This window comes from Scyliorhinus canicula, chromosome 6, assembly GCF_902713615.1.
Source record: "Scyliorhinus canicula chromosome 6, sScyCan1.1, whole genome shotgun sequence".
NCBI classification, from domain to species: Eukaryota; Metazoa; Chordata; class Chondrichthyes; order Carcharhiniformes; family Scyliorhinidae; genus Scyliorhinus; species Scyliorhinus canicula.
This window is the reverse complement of record NC_052151.1, coordinates 162551094-162578640: the sequence shown is the minus strand read 5'-3', so window position 1 is coordinate 162578640 and position 27547 is coordinate 162551094. Positions and strand designations below refer to the sequence as shown.

The 27547-nt window shown below is 45.4% G+C and overlaps 1 protein-coding gene across 5 annotated transcripts in view; it reads right to left on the bottom strand.

The window, feature by feature from the left end:
- sh3yl1 (SH3 and SYLF domain containing 1) overlaps positions 1–27547 on the bottom strand; it is a 209407-nt gene that overhangs the window by 65926 nt on the left and 115934 nt on the right. For all 5 annotated transcript variants that reach the window (XM_038800374.1, XM_038800377.1, XM_038800376.1 and 2 more), the window contains 3 exons: positions 26311–26423; positions 10195–10323; positions 8237–8399 (listed from right to left, as the gene is read on the bottom strand). In XM_038800374.1, the coding sequence (XP_038656302.1) occupies positions 8237–8399; positions 10195–10323; positions 26311–26423 (405 nt within the window). The remainder of the gene's footprint in view (positions 1–8236; positions 8400–10194; positions 10324–26310; positions 26424–27547) is intronic.

Genomic DNA, 27547 nt, shown 5'->3' with positions numbered 1-27547 from the left:
CCCTTCTTAATCAAAAAAACACCAAATTGAGAAGGTGCTTGGGTGCTGTTACATGCATGGCATCAGACCAAGAGTTGGAAGGTGGAATCAGACAGAATAGTTCTATTTTGGAAATTGAGAAGTAGGCAATTTACCCTCTTGAACCTGCTCCACTGTTCAATGTGATCATGGCTGATCTCACCCTGGCCTCATCTCGACTGTCCTGCCCGTTCTCTGCAACCCTTCAACACATTACTAATTAAAAATTAGTCTAACTCCACCTTAAATTTACTCACCGGCCAAGCATCCACCCCACTTTGGGGTACCGAATTCCACAGATTCACGATCCTTTGGGAGAAGTAGTTTCTCCTCATCTCCATTTTAAATTTGCTATTCCCTTATCCTGAGACGATGACCTCTCGTTCTAGAATGCCTCACAGGAAGGAACATCTGCTCCACGGCGACTTTATCCATACCTTTTGTTATCTAGAGAGCTATTGGCCTACACCGTTCAATCTCTCATCATAAGACAGACACCACTGGCTGGATTCTCTGTTCCTTCGACTAAGTGTTGAAGCCAGCGCAGTATTCGTGGGACTTCTACAACAACAAAACTGGTGCCGCACCTGGACCAATTCAGCGACTATTGAGGGGCTAGCGCAGGCGCCATAAAGAACACAATCCAATGAGAAACAGTGCGGGATTCGCCGGTTTCGCTATTAACACTCAGGAGGCTGACAAGCTGCAGCTGCAGATACACACTTTACTCCCACGCAACATCCCAGCCAGCAAGATGTCAGCAAAGAGGGCAGCACCACGTTTCAGTGATGCCGAGCTGGAGCTCCTCCTGTACTCGGTGGAAGAGAGGCAGGTCACCCGCTAACTCGGCCTGGGAAGGAGGCTGCCAGCTGCTATCATTCGGCGTGCATGGGTACAGGTGCCAGAGGCGGTCAGTGCCATAAGTAACACCATCCGCACACGCCTGCAGTGCAGGAAGAGACTGCACGACCTCCTCAGGGTGAGTAGGCAGCACTGTGCCTCCAGCACCACACACGCGTAACCCGACCCACCTCCCCACTCGGAGGGCGTACGAATCCCCACCCTGCACTGTTTTGTTACCTGTGTGGTAGGTAACATGTGCTACTCCATCCAGTTACAGCAGGGGCTTCCGGAAGAAGGCTCAAAGTCGTCCAAAAGTTTACGTAAGGTTTATTGAGTAATAGAACTTAACAACTGCGTGAGTTCTTACTTTAAGAACTATACTAGTGGAAAGGTTACAACTTTTACATACAGCAACTAGGCCTGGCCACACTAGCAGCCCTGGGCTAAATCTCTGCTTCTGCTCTCCTCACAGTCTAATCAGCCAAAGAGACCGGAGGGCTGCTTGCTTCTCCTTTTATACCCGCCAGTGCTGCCCCCTAGTAATCTTTCCATTTCCCATCAACGCCTTCTGTACATACCCATGTAAAGATCACTACATGCACCACATACTGGCACCCATACCGGCCACCATGGCCAGGTGCCCTGGCCACTCAGACCACCAGCTACCCATCCCTGTGCGGCATGCGTTGGACTGTCTAACACTGTCCATTGTCATTTTTGGCTCCCATCCCCAGGACAACACCGCCCAAATCGCCGGGAGCGGAAGGAAACTGGAGGGAGTCTGCCGGACCTGCAGCCCCTCATCATGGCTGGGCAGAGGGCCCTGGACCAGCTCGGCAGCCCCGAGGAAAGGGAAGCCACCGGAGTGGAGGTCGGCCACGGGCAAGGAAATGAGACCCTGCTCAGTTGTGGTTCCCCATGCCATGTGCCAATCATTCCCGCTCCCCCCAGCAACACCCCCACACCATCCTCACACTCACCCCCATCCTCACCCCTACCACCCCCACTCCTCCTCGGCCAGCAGTTTAACCATGCGTCTTGTCTTGTGTCTTGCAGGACCTGCTGGTGATGGGGCGGGTCCATCTGGTGTCCCCCACACCCAGCCAGTGCCACAGCCGGATCAACGAGAGACCCTGGACACCCCCGAGCTCGAGTCCGGGGATAACTGGATTTCTCATAACAGCTGTCTCCAACACTCTCCACCATCTCAGAGACACTCACCTAGGTTGGGCACTTTAGTGAAGAGGCACCGAGTACACTCTTTGGTGCGCACTACACAGCAGGTACATCAGGTTGAAGTAAAAACACCCGAGGGGGTGGACATTTGGAGGGCAGGCCGACCCCAGGGACTGGCTGCCGTCCAGAAGGGTTTTGGGCTTCTGGAATGGACAGTACCATCTATGGTGGCGATACAGTCAGAGAGCCAGGGACTACATCAGGGGTTGTCAACGAGCATCCAGCACCTGCAGGTGAAGTTGGAGGAGTCCTATCGCGTGCAGGAGCAGGAGGTGGTGCCAGCTATGCGTGCCACCCAGGCCAACACTGCATGGGTGACGTCCGTGGTGGAGGCACTGGTCATGGCCATGGATTAGCATGTCCTTGGCCTCAGGCATTCTGTGCATCCGTCTCACAGGGAACCATGTGCAGAGCCACTTGGACATGACAGCGCTGCTCCTGAGCGTGGCCCCGTCATGGTTGGTAACGTCAGCGGCATTGTCCAGGCACTGGCCGCCGTGGTGCGGACCCAGAGGAAAGTGGCCCAGTCCCAAAGGGAGATAGAGCAGTCACTGGCTGATGTGACAGACCCAGAATATGGTGGCACATTCACAGCGTGATGTGTCACAGGTGGTCCACTCCCCATCCTCCATGCACGAGTGTGCAGACCCTGGCCAAGGTGAGAGCAGGCCTCCAGGACAGTCAGCGCCAGGTGGCAGGTAAACCTCATGGGATAGCTCCGCTCACACTCCTGTTCAACAGAGTAGCCCATCTGGCGCCCTGAAGGAGGAGGAGATGATGGGGCCCTTGCCGGTGACTCCCACAGGGGAGGGGCCGGAACATCGCAGCACCTCGGCTCCCCCCGTCTCCGTCCGTGGCACATCTGGTGGGCAGAACAGTGCGGCACCACACCACCTGGGACACCCAAGCAGCAGTCGGGCCCATCCAGGCCCAGTCGCCCCTGAAAACTACCGCCAACGGGGACCCAGGTCATGGGGCGGGAATCACAGCAGGCCGCCTCCATTCTTGAAATGCTGTGTGGGGATTCACCTAGATGTAGGGCTCGTAACGCCAGAAGGTTAGACACTAGTTAAGGTGGCATGGGTACAGGGCACAATTTGATTCTAGGCGCTAGGGCACGTATATGTATATATTTGTGCACATTGAACTGTTACAACCTGCCACAGATCTCCGTCAGATGAGTTTGAGGGGTGGGTTGGTCTGGGCGGGCCAGAGAGGAAGCGCGAGGGTGGGGGAGATGGGCAAACACTGTGGGTGGGCTGGGTTCTCCACCCTACCGACCCACTCCCTACACCCCCACCCTGCGACCGTCCCCACAATTGCCACCCCAGAGATCCGATGGGACCGTGTGATGGATTGACCAGTTTGCATGCACCCAGGTGGACATTAGAAAATGCTACAGTGGGTGATGTTGAGGATATCGCACGACAATCGCCAGGCAGGAATGTTCCCTTCCAGTCGGGGAACACTTCAGCAGTCAAGGGCATTCATCCTAAACGTTCTCCATGGCAGCCTTCAGGACACGCGACAACACAAAATCCGCGAGCAGAAAATTATAGCCAAATTCCGCACACGTGTGTATGGCCTCAACCGGGATCTTGGTTTCATGTCGCATTACATTCACCCCCCACCATCTGGCCTGGGCTTGCGAATTCCTACCAACTGTCCTAGCTTGAGACAATTCACACCTCTTTAACCTGGCGTTACCCCTATCTCTGGATCTGTAAAGACTTAATTACCTGCAAATGCTTGCATTCAAAGCATTGTCTTGAATCTTTGACTATATATATGTTTCTGGAATATACCTCTTCATTCACCTGAGGAAGGAGCAGTGCTCCGAGAGCTAGTGATTTGAAACAAACCTGTTGGACTTTAACCTGGTGTTGTAAGACTTCTTACTGTGCTCATCCCAGTCCAACGCCGGCATCTCCACATCATTTCTGTGATGTCGTAGCCGGCTCTAGTCTACCCTCAAACTAAACTTTAAGCTAACTATCCCTCGTTTACAATTTGTCCAATGAAGTAAGCCCACATGCAGCTTTATAGCTCTCTCTTCTACTCTGAGTCCAGTCAAAAATATGGGTAACCTTTTGAACTGCCATTTTTTTTAGATGCTCTCGCAATCATTAATGTCCAACACTTTAATTACCTTACCTTCACAACAAAAATCTTGCCAGAACTAAACATTACCTCTGAAATATTATCAACAATAAACTAGATATTCACAAGAGAGATTGGCTCATTAACCCTTTGAGCCTGTTTGACTATTCAACGAGATCATGGTTGATCTGTATCCTAAGTCCATATACCTGTCCTTGCTCCATATCCTTTAAGACGTTTAGAAAAACCATCAACTTCAGATTTAAAATTAACAACTGATGTAGCATCATATATCATTTGCAGAAGAGGGTTCCAAACTTTTACCATCCTTTATGTGTAGAGGTGCTTCCTTAAGTTCACTCCTTAAAGATCTGGCTCTAAGCTTTAGACGATGACCCCTGGTTCTAGACTCCCCAACCAACGGAAATTGACTTGTGCTCCAGAACCAGCTGACAAAGTGGAAAATTCCCCAGGCATATTCACGCACAAAAATCCAATCTGGCCAATTGCTACCCCATTAGCCTCCTGGAAAGACACAGGCTTCTGTTATCACCGGAGCCTGAAGGGGGCAGCACGGTAGCATTGTAGATAGCACAATCGCTTCACAGCTCCAGGGTCCCAGGTTCGATTCCGGCTTGGGTCACTGTCTGTGCGGAGTCTGCACATCCTCCGTGTGTGTGCGTGGGTTTCTTCCGGGTGCTCCGGTTTCCTCCCACAGTCCAAAGATGTGCAGGTTAGGTGGATTGGCCATGATAAATTGCCCTTAGTGTCCAAAATTGCCCTTAGTGTTGGGTGGGGTTACTGGGTTATGGGGATAGGGTGGAGGTGTTAACCTTGGGTAGGGTGCTCTTTCCAGGAGCCGGTGCAGAATTGATGGGCCGAATGGCCTCCTTCTGCACTGTAAATTCTATGAAGAAAGGATATGCGATTAATGTTTATAATTTTCTTTTTGAGTATTATTCACTTCTTAATTGTTAACTAAATTTAATTGCAAATTGATAGAAAATGTGTTCAACAGTGGCACTTATTCAATAACCTTTTCACCGGAACTCAGTTTCTGTTCTGCTCAGAGACTCTGCTCCAGGCTCATTACAGCTTTATTTAATTATGAAAGTTGAATTCCAGAGGTGAAGCAAGAGTGATTGAGCCTGACACCAAGGCAGCATTTGACTGAGTTCGGCACCAGATGCACCATGTGAAGTTGGGTGAAAATTGGATGCAAAATTGACGACTCCAAGTTTAGGATGGGAGGTCGAAAAGATACCAATATAGTCATCAACTTACCAGAAAAATAGGCAAAATTGGGAACCCGAGTAGGCCTGCAACAAATAGTGTTTCTAGTAACGCACAAAAAAAACAGGCACAGCTGGGACTCATATGGGCTTCAATAGCGATACCTTTTATTTGGAGGACGTGAGTGGAGTCAAAGGAGAAACTGTTCTACGTGAGAACAGTTTCAGCCAGAGGGCCGGTGATGGTGGTTGAAGGGCAATGGTTGGACCTCCATTCAAAGATTAAAAAATAGCAAGCCCTCAACCTGTCCTGGTGTGGGATGGAGATACAGAGGCAGGATGGCCATGGTGTAAAGAAGACAGTTAGGGCCAATAAACTGGATAAACTGTTTAAGTGGGGTTAACTTGGCTAATCTGTCAAAACTGAAGCCTCACAAGCAGAAGGTTGTGGGTTCAGTTCCCACTTATGCACTTCAGCATATATTCCAAAATGATATTTTGGTACAATCCTGAGGGCATGTTGCATTGTTGGAGGTGTCTTGAGAAGTTAAATGAAGGTTTTGCTTGCCTATTCAGATGGACATAAAATATGCCTCAGCATTTTTCAAAGAACAGCATAGACGTTGATCTAATGATCCGACCAACACTAATCTTTCAACCAACATAATCAAAAAGATCAACTCTTACCACATTTGCTTCTTATGGAACTTTACGTGAATTAAATGCCAAGTTTCCCTGCACAATAGCAACCAGAGTTTAAGATTAATTTGTTGCCTGTGAAGCACTTTGTGAAATCCTGAGAACATGCTATGAACGCTGTATAACTCTAACTACTTTATTTTCTTATATTTTACTGCTCAACAGTATCAAAAACAAAATCAAAACTTTCTCAAATCATTAAGAAAAGTGCTGGAAGTACAGACTAGACTTTCGACTTGACCACCTGGGCAGAGCACAAGATGATCGATCGGTGGACAGATTTGAATACAGCTAACATAACAATTAAGATTTGCCTTCCATGGTGTTAATAAAAGCCAATGGGTTCTGTTAGGAGCTTTTCTTTTCTTCATTTGGCCCAGGTGCTAATATTATACTGGCACAGTAGCACAAATTTATGGCTGCACAGCGCCAGGGTCCCAGGTTCGATTCCCCGCTGGGTTACTGTCTGTGCGGAGTCTGCACGTTCTCCCCATGTCTGCATGGGTTTCCTCCAGGTGCTCCGGTTTCCTCCCACAGTCCAAAGATGTGCATGTTAGGTGGATTGGCAATGCTAAATTGCCCTTAGTGTCCAAAAAAGGTTGGGAAGGGTTGTTGGGTTGCAGGGATGGGGTGAAAGTGAGGGCTTAAGTGGGTCGGTGCAGACTCGATGGGCCGGGTGGCCTCCTTCTGCACTGTATGTTCTAAATAAATAGTGAAAATTCACCTCCATGTTTTTTATCGTGCAACTCACAGTGACATTAAAATAAAGATAATTTTAAACTTAAACATACTTGTTGATTTTTGTTAAATATCTTTTTAGTTGTCACTGTTCTGGTCATTCTTCAAATTATGATTATGTCACATTTAATAATAAAGGTTAAGTTTATGCACTGAGAAAGTAAAAGGGACATAGGTCAATTTAAGGGACTTTTCAGCTACAATCCATGGGCCCCCATTTTGGATGTGGAAATATTTTGGGATAGCACGGCTTTGAATTGGCCAAAATACTAAAAATAGTAAAAATGCTGGCTTGGTAATTTATTCAGGTAACCTTCAGAAAATGGAAATTGTGGCACCACTGGATTACTGTGAGCCCAGAAAAAGAATGAAGTTTGAAATGACCTTGGATTCAGGAATATAGATGGTGTAGAATCGCACAGGATCTCAAAAGGATTCTTTTCAAAGATAGGTAGAACCAGCTTTAGCAAATTGACCAGGATACGCTTTGCTGACTAACCAGTGAAACTTGTTCGAAAGGCATATTGCGCTGAGAATGCAGGATTATTATAAACTTTGGATAAGCAAGTGTAATCTACATAAATGTTTCTCCGCTCCCTATAGTTAGTCAAGTTATTTTGAAGTGCAGTCACTTTTATTATGGAGAAAGATGGACTGCCAATTCAGGCACAGCAAGATCCCAAATACCACAGTCAATTTTAGAGATTGTTGGCTGATGAATAAAAGTTAACCAGGAAGCTGGGGGATCTTCCCTGATCTTCTTTGAATAATGCCATGAAATCTTTTACGCCCACATGATAGGGCAGATGAGGCTTTGGCTTACCATTTCATCCGAAAGGCAGCATCTCCAGCATGAACCACTCTCTTAGTTACTACACTGGCATCAGCCTAGATTATGTGTTCAAGTCTTGGACATGGGGCTTGAACACATGTCCTTCTGACTCAGAGGGAAGGAGAATACCGCCAACTGATCCAAGACTAACGCCCGAGTTAATGTAAATGGCACTAAGAGAAATGGTTTTTCTACATTCTCTGAGTTAATTATCCATAAGATAGCTTGAAGGAGTATAGGCAACATTTTGATTGTTCAGGATTTGGATTAAGTAAAGTTATTTTGAAGCTAAAATACTCCTTGCAACAACTTGTGTTTTAAACATTGTGACATTTACTAATGGAGAAGCAGTCTAAAATACAACTCTTAAAAACACGTTACCCATTATAAAGTTCCTAAAGACAGTTGGTCACAATCCAATGCATCCAAGCAGCTGGTTCATGTGAAATCACTACTTTGAGTCTGACAGAGAAATCGGACTGATGGCTGAATGAAAAAAAGCACTCCTATTTTGTACGTAACAAAACAGATCACTTACCTTTGCTTGTGCTTTTGTTACTTTTCTCTTATTCCCACGCTGTTCTTCCTTTTGGTACTGTTCGGTGAAAACCTCCAGTATTTCATACAGTTCTTGGGCTACAGCTGGAGGCGCGACATCTCCATACAAAATTGAGCATGCTCGGATGTCCTGGCAGTAAAACCTATTAAATAAATGTTTTCACCGTCAACATTTTTCAGACAAGTAGAATATTCTGCATTATACACTGTTGCATAAATGTGAAATTATTTTATATTGAAAACTTAACCTAAAACTCAAACAGTACATTATCGGCATGTGTACATTATGGGCTGGATTCTCCGGTCCCCCGCTGTGTGTTACTCGGCAACAGGTTTCCCACCACTTTTCAATGGGATTTCCCATTGAAGCCACCCCAACGCCACTGGGAAACCATCGGGCAGGGGTGCGCTGCCAGTGGGAACCGAGAATCCCAACGGCTGGAGAATTCCGGCCTATATTTTTAATGAGTTATCAATACATAGAGGTAAAAGTCATCTCACATCTTTTAGTTAAGGTAGTAAGTCTACATCAAATTATAGAAATGTACAGTATCAAAGCCTTGTCAAAAGCCTTCTGAAAGTCTAAATAAACACCCACTGATTCTCCCTGGTCAACTCCAATAGGTACATCTTCAAAGAATCCTAGTAGATTTGTCAAGCATGATTTCCCTTTTGTAAGTCCATGCTGACTTTGTCTGATAATACCACTGCTTTCCAATTGCTGTGCTATGAAATCCTTGATAATGGACTCCAGCAACTTCCCTACTAGCACAGTGGTTAGCACTGATGCTTCATAGCTCCAGGGACCCGGGTTCAATTCTGGTCTCGGATGACTGTGTGGAGTTTACACTTTCTCCCTGTGTCTGCGTAGGTTTCCGCCGGGTGCTCTGGTTTCCTCCCACAATCCATAGATGTGCAGGTTAGGTGGATTGGTCATGCCAAAATTCTCCCTTGGTGTCCAAACAGTTAGGTAGGGTTACTGGGTTACAGGGGTAGGTTGGAGGTGTGGGCTTAAATAGTGTGCTCTTTCCAAGGGCTGGTGCAGACTTGATGGGCTGAATGGCCTCCTTCTGCACTGTAGGGATTCTATGATGCTACTGACGTTAGGCTCACTGGTCTATAGTTTCCTGTTTATTCTCTACCTCCCTTTTTGACATCAACAATGCTGATGATTATTCACCAGCTAAGTGAAACTTTAATTCAATAACACTTTGGGCAGCACGGTAGCATGGTGGTTAGCATAAATGCTTCACAGCTCCAGGGTCCCAGGTTCGATTCCCGGCTGGGCCACTGTCTGTGCGGAGTCTGCACGTCCTCCCCGTGTGTGCGTGGGTTTCCTCCGGGTGCTCCGGTTTCCTCCCACAGTCCAAAGATGTGCGGGTTAGGTGGATTGGCCATGCTAAATTGCCCGTAGTGTCCTAAAAAAGTAAGGTTAGGGGGGGGGGGTTGTTGGGTTACGGGTATAGGGTGAATACGTTGCTCGGCACAACATCGAGGGCCGAAGGGCCTGTTCTGTGCTGTACTGTTCTATCTACTTGTTGATCAGAAGTGAAAAAAGTGTTTACAATTAAGAACAAATGCAAAATAAAGATTTTATCTGTAGGTAGATAGTGCCAGATGAAAATATGCATGTAAAACATAAAGAATATAATACAAGACCGTACAAAATATAGTGACACAGTTAACATATGGAAAAAGCGTATTTTCCTTTCTGGACAGCAAGTCTAACTGTTGTGTGCTTTGTCACCACTTGGTGTCTCTCTTATATCTCCTTCTGAAATTGCTTGCTCATTGTGTGAATAGTTCCAAGACCAGAACCTGGTCTTGTGATGCAGCCTGCCAACATAACTGTGTCATTGGATTTTTGTGCAATATGTTGCGCATAACTAATACAATGCTTTGAACAAAGAACACTTTTTGGGTCTAACTGCAACTTACTTGCGATTAGTCTCTTTTCTTTCAATCAAGCAAGATCCTTCTAATGAAATTCCAGCAAACAAGCCTCGTGACTTGCAGTAGGTGTACACTGCGGCTGAACTTCTTATAGCAACATCTCCCTCTAAGTTTCTGGAAAACAACACATTTTTACAAGATGTTTACAAACAGCACAATAAATCAAATTGAAAAATGCTTCGGGGTGGCACTATTTCACTTTGTGTTCAGTCACAATGGTGTCAGCCTTGACTCAGTATTGCTTCCAAGTCAACATGTTCCACGTTCCACTCCAGAGAATTGAGCGCATTATTATCACAATATTGCTGAATTGTTGGGAGTACTCTCTTTTAGATGCGGGTGTCGAACTGAGACCATTTGCCTTCACATGGATATAAAAGATTCCATGGCACCAACGAACATGACTAAAACAGATGATATGATGGTCGTCATATTGTTTTTTGAGGGATCATGCTGTGAGAAATTTAACTTCCATGTTTCGCTACATGACAAATTGATTACATTTCAAAAGTAACAAATGGCTGTAAAACACTGAGTCATTGCGGTCTTGAAAGTTGCTAAACAATTGCGAGTTCTTCCTTTAATGAATCAATGTTCAAGACCTTTGGCGCAGGATATATAATTAAGGGTTATGAATATGTAAGTTTTCTTTTTAATAATACTTAATGTCATAAGAATTTCATGAATCTTGTAAGGATGGTAGGACACTGCAATTATGTCATTGGTCTAATTTGCTGCTATAAATTAATTCCCAATATCCTATTAATGCTACTGCTTAAGACTGCACCACTGCCTTGCTACCAAGCTGCCCATTTGACATTAAGTCATGGATCAGTAAGGACTTTCATCAACCAAAAGTAATCAAGGTTAAAGGAATCCTTTGCAGTTTCTGCCAAAAAGGATAAAGCCCAGCCATCTGTTCTGCTCAGGCCAAACCTGACACTGCAAAAATCATGAAGTTATGTGATTCAAACCCTGTGTTGCAGCTCCCACCAGGCCTGCTTATTTCCACCTAGGCAACACCAAAGTTTCTTATGCAGCATCTTCCAAACCCATGACCGCTACCATCTAGAAGGACAAAGGCAGCAGATACCTGGGAACACCACTTGTAGATGTGCCTGTCTCCGAGAACCAAATGGGACCAAGAGCCAGTGATCATCCCAGTGGATGGAGTCCCCGGCCGAGCAGAATACATCATGGAGCCATGTAGTAAAGACGTAAAGGCAGCGAGGCCAGTGGTCTCTGTACCATTGTTCCTTGTTATCAATAATAAACTCTGTTTGTTCCTATGAAGAGCCTCCGCCTGTTGGCTGCAAAGCCACCACATTGGCAATGAGGATAAAAACAATTATGGGGACATGTGAATATTCAGTTAAACTGAAGCCTGAAGGAAGGAAAGATTCACCCGAATATCAGTTAGGCGAATAGTTAAAGCCAGGCCCTGAGGGACAGACTCAGATAAAAATTAAATTGGCTAGGGCAGTCAGAAGTTTGATAAATGTAGGAAAAAGACAAACAAAGAAAATATTATCCTCAGAAGCAAGAGGTGTGATCCCAAGTTTAAGATAAAGGGAACTGAAGGTAAAAGAGAAAAAAAACAAGGAAAAGTGAGAACAGGGAGCAATGTTAAGAGTAAAAAGAGGAAAAGCCTCAAGGAACTGCAGAACCTGGTCCCAAAGCTGTGGGAAAGTGAAGAGGCTGAGACTCTAAGCTCCATATCTGAACAGTGAGGGGAGGGGGTCCAGGCAGTGATCCCTAAATTGGTGGACTGCAGGCAGCAAAGGTCTTAGATTTTTGGCAGAGAAGAACTCCAAAAAGTTTTAAATACAGCCCTGTGAATATTGAGAGTGCTGGATCAGTTGATGAACCTGACAAAAAAATAAAATGGCATATCAGGAGAAAACTTAGCTGAGAGGCTTAGAAGAGAGCTGCGAAGATCATTGAGAAAGTTTTCCACCTCAAAGGAAAGAAGAGAAGTGAAGGAAGAGAGATGAAACAGTTTAATTGGGTATCCATAAGGAGGACCTGCAGGTTCCCGCCAAATCTGCTGAAGCGTGGGAAAGCCCAGACAGAGAGAGAGAGAAACAGTAGCTGTGAGCCAAAAACAGGTTTTGGCAGTCTTAAAGCAGTAATGCACAAAGGCGGCATGTGGCACAGTGGTTAGCACTGGGACTACGGCACTGAGGACTCGGGTTCAAATCCCTGGGTCACTGTCCATGCGGTGTTTGCACATTCTCCCCGTGTCTGCGTGGGTTTCATCCCCACAACCCAAAGACCTGCAGGTTAGGTGGATTGGCCACGCTAAATTGCCCCTTCATTGGAAAACAAAAATTGGGTACTCTAAATTTATTTTTAGAAAAAGGAAACAAAGCAGTAATGCATTTAAAGTTGTGCAACATTAATACAACAACCACCAGAAGGAACAAAGAATAGAAAAGTCAGAGAAGACCCCAGATAGAGGGCACCTTTAAAAAGGGGTTTCATAAGCAATTGACAACCTCAGAGAAGGTAGCGAAGACCTTGAGGAAAAGGCAACACTGGAGTTCAGAGGAGGTAATAAGTCCACAACGGAGAGGCAATGCCAGACTCAGAATAGGCAGTAAAAGAAACCCCAAAGGTGATGGTGCAAAGTCGACCCTGACCCCGGGGATAGGGGGCAACGAGATTCAGTTGCATTCTGTCCCTTTGTATTGTAACGAGGAGTTCCTTGGAAATTTTGGCAATGAACAACAAACAAACGATAAAGCTGCAATCAGTCAGAAAGTAAGGCCAGCCACAGCAAAAGGAGAGCTAAGATTGAAGAGAAAAGAGTTGGGTAAACCTACCTGGAGACTGCAGCAAATAGGAAATGAGTTAAAAGTTTGCCCCTGGTCTAAAAAAGAAACAGCCCATCTTTATCAAAGTCACTATGCCAAAGGTGGAAGTTGCTAGGGAATCTATCAAGGCCAGTGAGAAACAGTACAACATTCACCAGCCAGCAGAAGTGCAACTAGAGTTAGAACCAGTTGAGTGTTGAGAAAAAAGCACAAGCAGAGCTCAACGACAGAGGTCAGAATGAAACTTGAGTAGTGCCAAGGAAATCCTATTGTAATGGAGACTGTCAGTTTTACGATGAGTGAGAGAAATGCCAATCTCAGGGTGAAATACATCAAAGATGTAATCCATGCCATTCATGTAGGACATCCTGTATCATCTATTGCAAAGTCTCCTCCAAGTCACTCACCAACCCAACTTGGAAATATATTGCTGTGCCTTCACTGTCGATGAGTCAGAATCCTGAAACTGCCTCCCTGCTTAGGTGTGCCTACACCTCAAGGTCTGCAGTGGTTCAAGAAGGCAACTTACCACCACCTTCTGAAAGGCATCCAGGGATGGGCAATACATGCTGGCCTAACTAGTGACGCCCACATCCCGTAAATAAAAAGTCATTCGAAATTCATGAAAAATAAGATTGGCCAGTTAAAAGAGGATTTGCCCAAGAAGGAATATGAACTCCTTGTCTTACAAACCAAGCTTGAAACATTGAACTATCAAAATTCTGATTGTAAACAACACATTGAGGTTCTCAAAGAATCACTCACTGCTAAAGAAGAGAGAGCTGCCATACTTCGAATAGAGGATACCACGATGGCCTCACTGGAGAGAAATATTAGGGATTTAGAAGATGAAATTCCAATGCTGTCGCCTCATGGAGCTTAAAGTACTGACTATCGGGAAGAGGAGTTTCAGCAGATGGGAGTTTACAAGAGCTATTGTTGGGAATGCTTTGGAGATTCAATCGAATGATCAACTACCAGTCGTGTGGAAAACACAAATGAGCTTGTGAAATGGGCATTCTGCAGAGAGGCGAAAACTGCCCAAGCATTTGAGGGTGCTGTGAAGAATGTAGCAGTGGACAAGCCCAAAGGAAGAACACAGCTCTTGGGACAAGTAAGCAATTCAGGAGAGCTGCCTAATTAACATAAGAAGAAGGAAGAAATGCTGAACGTGGAAGTAGAATTCAATGCAACCACAACAAAAGCAAGGGTCCAGAACCATGCACAGCATGAGAAGGGAGAGACCATTATCAAATATTGCTATAAGAGAATGTTGGATTCGTCTTTAAAGAGACTCAAAGATGGATAAACTGAATAGATTGCAAAGGCAGAGCCAAGGACTAGAGAACGGTTTTGATATTTTTCAGCAAGAGAAAGTTATTATGGCCAGAAGAAAGCTACAGTAATCGAGGAAGAACACTGAGGAGTTCACCAAGAGTGTTAAGCTGGTGGAAAATGACAGTGGATTGAGTATTTCCTGCAAAGAGTTGGAAGTCCAGATCAGCACGCTGATGGAACATCGTTGCTGTTTCCAGGAGATAAATAGACTACGGGTAAAATTAACACACGCTGAGGAGAAGGATAAGAAACCAAGGGGAACAGCTGAAGCATCGGATACAGACAGATCAGCTCTCAATTGAGTGAGAGTTTGGGAAGGCAACAGTTCGGAAAAAACTGCAACTGAAAAGATTAGGTGTCGAGGAGAAAGCAGATGAATGGCAGAAAGACTTTTTCATGCCCAAGCAGAAGATTAGTTGGTGCAGTAGACTAAAGAAACTAGATGACATGCCAGAACAAGATTGCTGAAATTGTCACACTGGGTGCCGTTTAATGGAGATGAAACAGTGTCCCATGTAGAGCATGTTTTACCGAGCGTTTCCCGGCATTGGCAGCCCCGCCGATGCCGCATTTGGTCCCACGTCCTGTTGACGGGCTTCACTCACCAGTGAAGGAAGAGATCGGGGTGCCATTTGATCTCTAGATCCCCCACTGCGGCCTTCAGGGGGTCATCGATGCCACAAGGGAACCTTGGCACTGCCTTACTGAAACTCTGGCAGTGCCCCTGCCAGCCTGGCGGTGCCACCTGGCCACCAGAACCCCCCCACCCAACTAAGTTGCAGTATGCTTGGTCCACGTTTGTGGAAATCAGTGCTAATTGGCACCCGCTCAGATCTCCAAGGTGAGACCTTTAGGTCCCATACTCAAATGAGACTAACTGCTAACTTGAATATGCAAATCTGGGTCCTGACCACAATGGGCTGGATCCCGTTCTCAACTCATCGCTAACGAGGCTAGTAATCTCACAAAATGCCTCTCGCGAGATTTACCAGCCTCGTCGCGTCCAGACTCGGCCACAGCACGGCCATTAGGTCGTGACCACTAATAGATATGCACAAGAGCTAAGATGGTTATATGGGAAAGGTGCGAATGAAAACGCTAGAATGAGAAGGGACTTTATCATACAACTCATACACCAGAAACAGGGTATCATGGCCAACGCCTTCATAAGTGACAAACCGAGTTCTTGATTGAGCTGTCAAGACATAAAACTGTGTTGTATTTTGTGATGAGGGTACCGCATGTATTGTAGAGTAAGGTACTTGACAGATAGAAGGACCAAAGCAGGACTGTAGAGTGACACCTACAGAGTAAAATACAAAGTCCTTGGTCAGCGCACAGTCTAGGACATAATTCGGAAAGCAGAAAGCCTGAATGGAAGAGTCCCATACAAGATTATATTTGAAGCCTGCTGATACAAATCTTGTTAAATGCAAGCCTCAATGATTGTAACCATTGAACAATCGCGACATGAATTTATAAATGTCTAACTTGTGTATCTAATGTTCATGTAGAATTCGGGGTGAGTAGATTAATTTTGAAGATTATATTAAAAATGTTAAAGGGAAATGGATGTGGTGGATTGAGGTGACTGTCTCTTTAAGACAGCACAGCAGAGGAGAGTTACATGGTTCTGGGCACCAATGGGGACCCAGAGCTGGTGATCGCCCCAGAGGGTGGGATCTCCTCCCAGGCAGAATACATTGGAGAGCCATGTAGTAAAGATGTAAAGGCTGGGAAAGCAGCTCTATGTTGCTCCATGGCAGCGAGGCCAGTGGTCTACATATCAATGTTCCTTGGTATCAATAAACTCTGTTTGCTCACACAAAGAGCCTCCACTCGCCATTGCCAGGACTCCACAACCACCACCTGGAATTTCTCCTCCAAGTCACTCACCATTCTGACTTGGAAATATATCACCGTTCCTCACTGTCGCTGGGTCAAAATCTTGGAACGACATGGGCTGCAGCGGTTCAAGAAGGCAACTCACCCCCACCTTCTCAAGGGCAAATAGGAATCGGCAATAAATGCTGACCTAGCCAGCGACACCCATATGCAGTAAATGTACAAAACAAAACTCTCTTCCACCCAAACAAGCTTTCATCGCCGCTGACTTGTTCAATTCCTGAAAAGATCTCCTCACCATGGTCTTGGTTTTTACTCCTCACACACGACAGCTTGTCCAAAGCTCCATTAACTCTTTGTGAAGCTGCAGATTGTGCAAAATGCCACCAACAGCACATCTCACAAGCTTTGCTTACCACTGGACTCGAGAAATTCCATTTGATTGTCAAACTCCGTAAAACGTAAAATCCTTCTTTTCATCTTCAAATCCTCCACAGCCTTGCTCTTCCCTGGTTCTGAAACTTTCTCCAACTCCATCTGTCAACATATTTCCTTATTCTCTCGAATCTGGAATTCTTTGCATCATCTACATTTCACCTCAGTGATGGTACCTAACCACCTTCATTTTGTATTCTCTCTCTCTCCTCTTTCAAAAGTCTCTTGGAAACCTCTCTTTGACAATGTTTTTGTTCATCCCACTGAACTTACTCTAACTGTGGCCACCATTAAGTGATTTTGTATGCGTTGCTATGACAAAGCTATTATAGTGATGTAAGATGGTATACAATTAGCTTTAGTCAAAAGAAAAGGTGAAAAATCACAAGACAGCGCTGAAATCAGTGTTGCAGCAGACAATGTAATGAAAAATTTTCCAATACATTTCAGAAGCAATGTCATCATTTAATCTTTGGTCCATCAAAGTTAAACATAGTCAGGGTTTTTACTGATTGCAGGCCTTCCACGTATGCCTCACTGAATTCAACACTGTACCTAAACTGTGAAAATGTCTCCACAAAAATCAGCTGAGTATAGGAATCAAACTATAACTACAAAGTTAAACTTAAATATTTACCGAGTGAAATACATGGATGCTTTATGATGTAATTAATGGGTGGAGCAATGCCTGTCTGTAATTTTGCATTCTGCTGTAGGATTTGAAAATGAACAGAAGTGTCTGACAATACAGCTCTTCAGTTGTCTCCGGAAAGGTTCTCAAGGATTCTTCATAGAAAGCAAGTAAACCTCAACTTTATTTATAAGTGATCTTTGAAACTCTATTAGTATGCTTTATTGGAATATATAATGGCAGGTGTAGGTAGTAAGTTAAAGATTTTCCCCTTTTATTTAAGAACTGTTTTGAACAGCTAAGTATAAAGTTGTTACTTTGTTGCTACTTTTATTGGGCGGTGGTCATATAGGTGAGCTATAAATTGAAAGAGAAACATCAGGGCCGGAGAGCAGTGTAGTATTTTGAATAAAGTTATGTAGAGTGTACCAGTATGTGGCAGTGTATTTAATGGTAATAGTGTATCAGTATCAAATTAGGGGAAAATGGTAAAAGGTTAAAATTAAAGTTACTTTATCTAAATGCACAAATAATTCATAACAATTATAAATTAGATGAATTATGGCATAAATATAGTTCAATAGGGTTGACAAAATAGCCATTACAGAGATATGGTTGCATGATGACCAAGGTTGGGAATTGAATCCTCTAGGGTATTTAACATTTCAAATTGACAAACAAAATGGAAAGCTGGGAGTAGGCGGAAGGGTGCATTGCGGGGGCTGTAGGTTTGATAATTAAAGATGACCAAAGGACAGTAGTGAGGATGTACTTTGGCTCGGAAGATCAGGAAGTAGAATCCTGGGTGGAGATAAGAAATGACAATGGGCAGAAAACACTGGTGGGAGTAGTATTTGGGCTCCAAGAAATAGATATCCTGTTTATTATTATTCAACAAGAAAGATGATGCAATAATTGTGGGGAGACTTTAATCTTCATATAGACTAGGGAAATCAAATTGGCAAAAGTAGGGAGGATGAGTTCATGGAATGGTTCGAGAGAGCTTCTTAGAGCAAAATTCCATGGAACCAACCAGGGAACAGGCTATTCTAGGAACTTTCTTGTATAATGAGACATGGTTAATTAGTAATTTTAGAGCAAGACATTATCAGGGGAAGAGTGATCTTAATATGAAGAATTTCAAACAGCATTCAAGAGTGACAAAGTGAAACTAGCATCTTAAACAGAAACATAAAGTAAAGTTAATTACATAGATATAAGTTGGGCGGGATTCTCCGACCCTGTGCCAGGTCGGAGAATATCTGGCGGGCCGCGTGAATCGCACCGAAGCCAGCACGCGATTCTCCGCAGAGCGGAAAGTTGGCACTGGCGTGGTTGGCGCGCCGCCGGTCGGTGGGCCCCCCCTCCCCCGTGATTCGCCGGCCCGGATGGTCCGAGCAGCCTTTGGGGGGGGGGGGGGGGGGGGGGGAGGGGGGGGTCCGACCCCAGGGGGGGGCCTCCAATGGGGCCTGGCACGTGATCGGGGCCCACCAATTGGCGGGCCGGCCTCTGTGGCTGGGGGCCTCCTTTTCTACGCGCCAGCCCCTGTAGTCCTGCGCCATGTTGCGTGGGGCTGGCGCGTTAAAGGAGGCCATTGCGCATGTGCGCGTTGGTGCTGGTGCCACTGTGCATGTCCTTGTTGGCGCCGGCGCAATTGCGCCTGCACGGATCCCGCGGTGTATAGTTCGTGCCGGGATCTGCAGCTGGAGTGGCGCGAACCGCTCCAGCGCCGTGCTAGCCGCCTGTAGGGGCCAAAATTAGTCGTGGGACGGCATTTACGACTGCGAGGACACTCTGCCGCGGGATTGGAGAATCCCGCCCAAGGGGAGAGCTGTTAAAGTAGATTGGAAAATTAAATTAAAAGGCATGATGCTATATAAGCAATGGCTAACATTTAAATAAATATTTCATAATTCTTAGCAAACATAAACAACATTGGGAGATAATACTCCTGAAATGAAGGTGAGGGAAAACCTGGGGAGAGAGAAGGCAAGCTAACATTTCAGGTTAGTGGCCTTGCAGCACAATTTGAAAAGCATTTGTTTTAAATATGTATAGAGGCTAAGAAAGTAGGGGTATTTGGAAAGAACAAAGAGAAGATTGTAAAACAGAAGAGATTAAATAAGAACACAAATGATAGTGCAAGGTAAAAGAGATCATCATGAGACAAGCAAAAACAAAAGATGTGTTTGCACGAGCTGTAAATGAACATAGAAGAATCAACCTAAAGTGTCGCCGTGTGAAAAAACTATCAGAGGCTATGACCTAAATTTGTTGAACTCCTTGTTGAGTGTGGAAAGCTGTAAAGTGCCTAATCAAAAGGTGAGGTGCTAGTCTTCTAGCTTACATTGAATTAATTGGGACACTATGCATTGAGGACAGAGAATCTAAAGTGAAAGTGGGTAAATAAGTAAATGACAGGTGAACAGAAGTTTGGGGTCAAGCTTGAGGACTGACCGGGTGTATTCTACAAAGTGGTCAGCCAACCTGTGCTTATTAGTCCCAATGAAGGGGAGACCATAATGTGAACAGTGAGTACAGCAAATTAAATTTAAACAAGTTAATCTCAGTATCACCGGGAAGATGTGTTTAGGGTGTTGGGCAGTGAGAAGGGAGGAACACAAGGACAGGTGTTGAATCGTCTGAATGAGAAGATGTGGTGGGATGGGAAGGGAATAGCAATGAGGAGTAAACCAGTACATTGAAGGGAATTGCCCTCTGGAATGTCGTAGGGGAGGGGAGGTGAGGGGAAGGTGTGATTGGTGGCAGCATTTTGCATAAGGTGACAAAAATAGCAGAAGATGATCCGTTGATAATGTAGGCTGGTGATGTGGAAGGTGAGAACAAAGGAAAGTACACATCAATTCGCATCAACTTGGCTATACTTCCTCCTACTCTGTTCCCAGCAAGGACTCTCATCCATTACCGCAGGACTGGACTTACTCCACCCCCGCCCCCAAACAACCAGCACGCTTCCCCCCACCCCCACCCCGACCCCTGCCCTCCCTCTGTACTCGTATAAAACCTGATATAACTCTAACTTCTTCCAGTTCTGATGAAAGATCAACCTAAACATTGCGTTGCGCCCAAAAAGCAGTGCGGCGTGGAAAGTAGATGTGATCTTGCAAAATGTTGCAATGTGAATCCTACCCATTGTGGGAGGGAACACTTTCTGGCAAATCTGCATTTAGAGTGAGGTAGCTAGTCTCACTCTAATATGCATTCCCAAGATCTAACCAAGTCGTGGGATCTCAACCTCTCACCTTGGAGACTTCGGGCGCGCCTTGTTCATGCTGGGAGGGAAAGACGACACCCTTATAGGTGAGTTGGGGCTTGGGGTTTTTGGGTGTTGTGTCGAGGGGGGGGCGAGAGATCGGTTCAAGCAAGCAGAGCTCCTCAGTTCAACGTTCCCTGCTGAGGTCCTCCACCCGAATGGCCGTTCGATAGCATGGTATTTGTGGGCGCCCCGAGTGTCAGGAAATAGTCGGCTAATCATGCGCCACGGGACTCTATTCCCATTTAAGTAGATCGCGCTCACTAACTCTGCTTCTCTCTCCACATGTTGCCAGATTGGCTAGGTTTTACTAACTTTATCTGTTTTTTTTTCAGATTTCCAGCCTTCACAGCTTTTGACTTTTATGTCAAAGCAATCTGACCATTTAGAGACACTGGAGGTGTTGGGATAATTGGTAGTGAGGCAGAGATGGGTATTGTCAGCATGTATTTGGAATATGATGTTGTAATTTTGGATGATGTTGTCAAGGAACAGCATATAATTGAGAAATAGGAGGGGTCCTTGGAAGATACCAGAGGTAACAGTGCAAGACCAGCAAGGGAAGCCTGGTCAGATTAAGGGATATGGACCAGGTGAATGTAGTTCTGCTCACCTGATAACAACGGGGAGGCAGTGAAAGAGAATGATGTGGTCAATCATGTCAAAAGCATATAGGAAAATAGGAACAGGAGTGGGCCATTCAGTCCCTCGAGGCTGTCCCGCCATTTAATGAGATCATGGCTGGTCTGCGGTCTAACTCCATATACTTGCCTTTGGCCCATATCCCTTAATATCTTTGATGAACAAAAATCTCTCGATTTAAAATTAACAATTGTTTGAGCTTCAACTGCTGTTTGTGGGAGAGAGCTCCAAACCTCTACTACTTTTTGGAGTGAAAAAGTTCTTCCTAACATCTCTCCTGAATGGTCTAGCTTTAATTTTTAGATTATGCCCCCTTATTTTAGAATCTCCAACCAGTGGAAATAGTTTCTTATCTACCCTGTCTTTCCTTATTCACATTTTGAATACTTCGATCGGATCATCCTTCAACTGCCTAAATTCTAGTGAAAACAGGCCTAATTTGTGTATTCTCTCTTCATGAATTAGCCCCTGTAGTCAAGGTATCATTTTCGTAAACCTACGTTGCACTCCCTGCAAGGCTAAGATAGCTTTAAGTTGTGGGGCCCAGAACTGCTCACAGTCCTTTCAACGGGTCTAACCAGGGTTTTACGTAGCTGCAGTATAACCCTTGTCTTTATATTCCTAAAGATATAAAGGCTAACATTCCAGTAGATTTTCTGATTATTTCCTGCACTTGTTCGTGGCATTGTAAGGGAACCTGAACCTCCAAGTCTCTTTGGACATCCATTGTACCTAACCTCTTTCCAGTTAGAAAGTACCCTGCTCTATCCTTTTTTGGTCCCAAATGGATAACCTCACACTTGTTTACATTGAATTCCATCTGCTACAATTTTGCCCATTACCCTAAGACTGTTAATATCTCCTTGCAATTGTATCCTATAATCTAGGCCATTGACAAAGCCACCTAAGTTTGCATCAGTAGCAAATTTGGATACATTGATTACTATGCCATCATCCAAGTCATTAATGAATAATGTGAATAATTGAAGCCTCAGCACAGATCCCTGTGGAGCACCATAGTCACTTCCTGCCAATTAGAGTAATTACCCATTATCCCATTCTCTGTTGCCTGCCACTCAAACAATTTCTAACCATGTCAATAATTTGCCCTCAACTCCATGGGCTTCAACCTTAGTCAACAGTCTCTTATGTGGGACTTTATCAAATGCCTTCTGGAAGTCCATGTAAATAACATCCAGAGACATTCCCCTGTCCACTACCTTAGTCACCTCTTCAAAAAACTAAATAAAACTGGTCAGACATGACCGTCCCTTCACAAATCCATGCTGGCTACTCCTGGTGACCGAAATTTCCCTCTCCTCTCCCACTTCCCTCTCCGCAATCTAATAAATGTAGTTTTAAATCCCTTTGGGAGTCGTAACAGTATCTCTCCCATTCGTCCAGATCTGTGCTATGTCTTGCATTTTTATAAGCCCTTTCTTTTAGTTTTATGCTCTCCCTAACCTCTTTAGTTGTCTTTAGCCGTTTGTTTTGTGAAGTGGAGCCTTTTCTTCTCGGGGATATATTTCGTATATCTCTGTATCTCGTTAACTGTTTCTTTAAATATTCCCCACAGATCTTTAGTCCTTTGACCCATTAACAGATCTTCCCAGTTTACCTTGGGCAGTCACTGCCTCATCCCGCTCAAGTCAACTGTACCTATGTCTAAAATTCTAGTATCTGAAACGTGCTTTACACTTTCAAACACTACACTGAATTCAGTCATGCTGTGATCACTATTTGATAATTGTTCGCGTACAATTAGGCTGCTCATTAAATTTGGCTCATTACTCATCACTAAATCTAATATTGCCCGTCTCCTTGTTGCATCTAAAACATATTACCGCAAGAAACTATCCCGGACACATTCCAGAAATTCACTACCTTTCTGACAGGTGCTTGTTTGTGATGTACCATCAATTCGACTCAAGACACATTTAGGATCCGAACTGTGGCTTTAATCAGCTAGTTGTTAGCCCGGTGGTCGACTACAGAGAATGGCCGACCGCCGGGAACTCTGGGTACTTATACCGCGCCTCAGAGGCGGGGCCTACTTGCCTCTCGACCAATTGGAGAGCAGTCACATGACTAGTCCCAACCAATCGGACGAGAGGCACATGACCAGCCAGAGCCAATGGGAAGCCAGTGCTCTGCACCAATGGCAGTGCTCATATCCATACCACCACAGTCTGCCTCTCCCAATCCGTGCGTAAGTTGAAATTTCCCATTATACTACTTTGCCTTTGCTACTCATTTACTCACTTGCCTAATTTGTGCTTTTGTACAATTCAGCACCTCAGAACTGCTACCAGAGGTTTGATACACAACGCCCAGAAAAGTTTAGATCTGTTTTTATTCCTCAGTTCCATCCATATGGTCTCCACTGGATGCTTTCCCCTCATTATATATCCTCCCTCACCATTGAGGTGATAGCATGTCTAATCAGTAAGGCCACTTACTCCAACCCCTCTGCCATCTTCCCTGTCCCTCTTGTAAACTTTATAACCAGTTATATTTAGTTCCCAGTCCCGACCATCAGCAACTATGTCGCCGTAATAGCTATTATATCATCATCTTCAATTTGCGTTTGCGCCTACATCTCATTTAGTTTACTCCTTACACTGTGCATTAGTATATAGAACTCTTAACTGGGCTACACCCCCTAATCAGTCCCTCAGCATTGATATTTTATTTGCTTGTTTATTATTTTTCACTTTTGGCTTAACCAGTATAATTCTTGTACTTTTGCCATTAGCTGCATGTTTCTGAAGTTGGGTCCCTGGCTATTTCTTTACTCTCTGCCCTCCTACTTGTTTTTGGAACTGTATTGGCTTCCCCTGAGGCCCGACAAAGGCTGTAAACAGGTTGAATAGGAAATGTTTAACATAGAATATAATTTGAGACAATGATGAGAGCATACTTCAGTGCGAGACAGTGGGTGGGAACCCGATTAGAAGGATTTAAACATGGAGTTCACGTAAAGATGGACATGTTCAAGAACTTTAAAGGGGAAAGGGAGGTTAGAGATGAAGCTAAAAGTTTGCAGGAACCGAGGAAGGAGTCGAGGATGTTTCTTCTATCTTCAAAAAACGGTTGGTTCACGGTAATACGGTAGCATTGTGGATAGCACAATCGCTTCACAGCTCCAGGGTCCCAGATTCGATTCCGGCTTGGGTCACTGTCTGTGCGGAGTCTGCACATTCTCCCCGTGTGTGCGTGGGTTTCCTCCGGGTGCTCCGGTTTCCTCCCACAGTCCAAAGATGTGTAGGTTAGGTGGATTGGCCAATGAAAAATTGCCCTTAGTGTTGGGTGGGGTTACTGGGTTATGGGGTTACTGGGTTATGGGGATAGGGTGGAGTTGTTGACCTTGGGTAGGGCTCTCTTTCCAAGAGCTGGTGCAGACTCGATGGGCTGAATGGCCTCCTTTTGCACTGTAAATTCTATTTGAACGAAGTATTCACCTCAAACATTCCTTCCCAATTAAATTTATTAGCCAGATTTTCCCGTCCCAGATAGTCGGGGACACGAGACATAAGAGCCGGGATTCTCCCCTACCCGGCGGGGCAGGGGGTCCAGGCGTGTTGGAGTGGCGTGAACACTTCCGGCGCCGGGCCGCCCCAAAGGTGCGGAAGTCTCCGCACCTTTAGGGGCCAAGCCCTCACATTGAGGGGCTAGGCCCGCGCTGGAGTGGTTCCCGCTCCGCCGGCTGGCGTGAATGGCCTTTGACACCACGCCAGCCGGGGCCGATAGGACTTCGCCGGCCAGCGTAAGTCCGCACATGCGCTGGAGCGTCAGCGGCTGCTGATGTCATACCGGCGCATGCGAAGGGGAGGGGGTCTCTTCCGCCTCCGCCATGGTGAAGACCATGGTGAAGGCGGAAGAAAAAGAGTGCCCCCACGGCTCAGGCCTGCCCGCCGATTGGTGGGCCCCGATCACAGGCCAGGCCACTGTGAGGGCACCCCCCGGGGTCAGATCGCCCTGCGCACCCCCCAGGACCCCGGCGCCCGCCCCGGCGTCCGCCCGCGCCGCCAATCCCGCCGGTCAGGTAGGTGGTTTAATCCACGCCGGCGGGAGAGGCTCATCAGCGGTGGGACTTCGGCCCATCGCGGGCCGGAGAATCGCCGCGGGGGGCCCGCCGACCGGCGCGATTCCCGCCCCCGCCGAATCTCAGGGGGCGGAGAATTCGGGACACGGCGGGGGCAGGATTGACGCCGGCCCCGGGCGATTCTCTGACCCGGCGGGGGTCGGAGAATCCCTTCCCTGATCGGTGATGTACGTCACGACCTCACCGAGGTTCTGACAAATGGTTGTCCATGATAAGTGCTCAGGGAGCTTCAAATTCCGAAATGCAATTCTTCAAGTCCACGGGATCCTATGCAAATGTCTTTGATTCTGAGTTAAATTCGGAGGCTTCAGGCAGTTCCGTGGACTTACCTGAAATGCTAGATAGATTAATCCTGGTCTAATTTCTGGCTATCCACAGACCTGACTACTCCTCCCTCCCCAATTACCTCCCAACTCCTTACTCAACCCACTAATCCAACTGACCCAACCACTCCTCGACCACACTATGTAGTGGCATCACCCAATAACCCGTACCAACGCTGCTCCACCCACCTAACCTGCTTGCCACCCTACCCACTTATATCATCTGCACCTACACCTTCAATAACATTCACCCAGTCAGTAACATTCACACTGGACATTTAAACCTACCATACAGCAGCTAGTGTTGTAAAAAGACCCCCACCGGCCCCTCCCCACAGACTCCAAAATTATACGATAGAGTTCTCCAAGGGATGCAATTCTGGAAGAGTTGAGTTTGGAAGACCTAGCAAAAATATGTGGAGCAGTGTCAAGGCGGGAGAAAGTTTGGGTGGAGCAATCCAACAATGATTGCAACTTTGCAGAAGACTGGGCCATTATCTGATAGAGATGAGTTTGTTGATGTTCAGAAGTTAGGCAAAATGAGCACAAAATTCACACAAGCTACATTTAAAAAATAAATCAAGGGGCAACATTGTTGTCTGAAACAGTTAACATTTCGGTGACAAAAACATTTTGTGATGAAAGAATATTCAACCATTCATCAGATAGCAACAAAACATGTAACAGCTCACCTGCCAATGGGTCCAATTGCGACAGTAAAATTTCCACCTAGTGTGAGATTTCCCCCTTTTGCAAAAGCATCAACTGCGCGCTTCTGATTCAGGATTATTACCAAGTCAGATACCTATAACAACAGTTAAAAGGGATTTAATTGATGGAACTGCAATCCAACTTTGCATTACATGTCACCAAGGAATTACGCTGCTGCTTCTTGATAATTTGCCAAAACAAAAAATGGGATTAGTCATGAAAACTGAGGGTAGCTATTGATTTATCAGGATAGTTACAACTGCACCATTGATAATTCTGTCAATGATAAAGTTATTTTAATATGTAATATAAATGTTCAACAAAAATTTAGCACAACTATTTATATTCATTTTATGGATATTAATTTCTAAGCATAAACAATGTAATCTGATTCACAAGCTTAAACACAGTCCAGTTAGCTTTCCTTACTGCTCCTGCAAAGTTGGTTACATGTGTGAGCTATCTACCAGTGCAGCACACTCAGCCTTGACCTGCTTTTCACCTGTTCCCAGGCTCCTGCTTCAATACCTTCTCAGCGATTCAGACACTGGCCTCGAAATTATTTCTCTGCACTGGAATTGGGTGTCGTTCACCAGGCAGAGAAGCTGCAGACACCAGCTGGGCGTGCCCAGGCGGTCACCAGTGAAGACCTCTGGAGTAGGTCTTGTTAGGTGGGGGGAGAATTTGGGACAGATGGGAGGGGTGTTGATTGCCACATGTTGAGCAGCAGCAGCCCACAGTTTAACAGGCAGGGGGAGTTTTATATTATTTGCTCCTTTCGTGTTTGACTTAGCGGAGTAACAGGAATACAAACAACAAATACTCGGCTTATTTATTGTACTTTGAACTGGAACATATATACACGTCATGAGTGCAGCAGCTCATTTCCACAGCTCTTACTCTGTTGGTCTACACCCACAACACCTGGGCCAAGTGAGACATTTCATCACTTCCTTCAGTATCTCAAATGTGATTCCACAACAGGATGAAGTGTTTGCAGTGAGTGAGACATTCTCTTTCATTTATTGTGCTTCTTTTAAAATGCTGTTCACCTGTTCTGATGAAAGATTCACATCCAAAATGAAAACTATTATTTCCATAGATGCTAGCTGGCTAGGCATGAGACTTTCCCATATTGTCTGATTTTAGTTTACACAAAATCCTCTGAACTTACACTTCTCCAAAATCAGTCCCTTCTTCTAAACTGTTTCTCACATC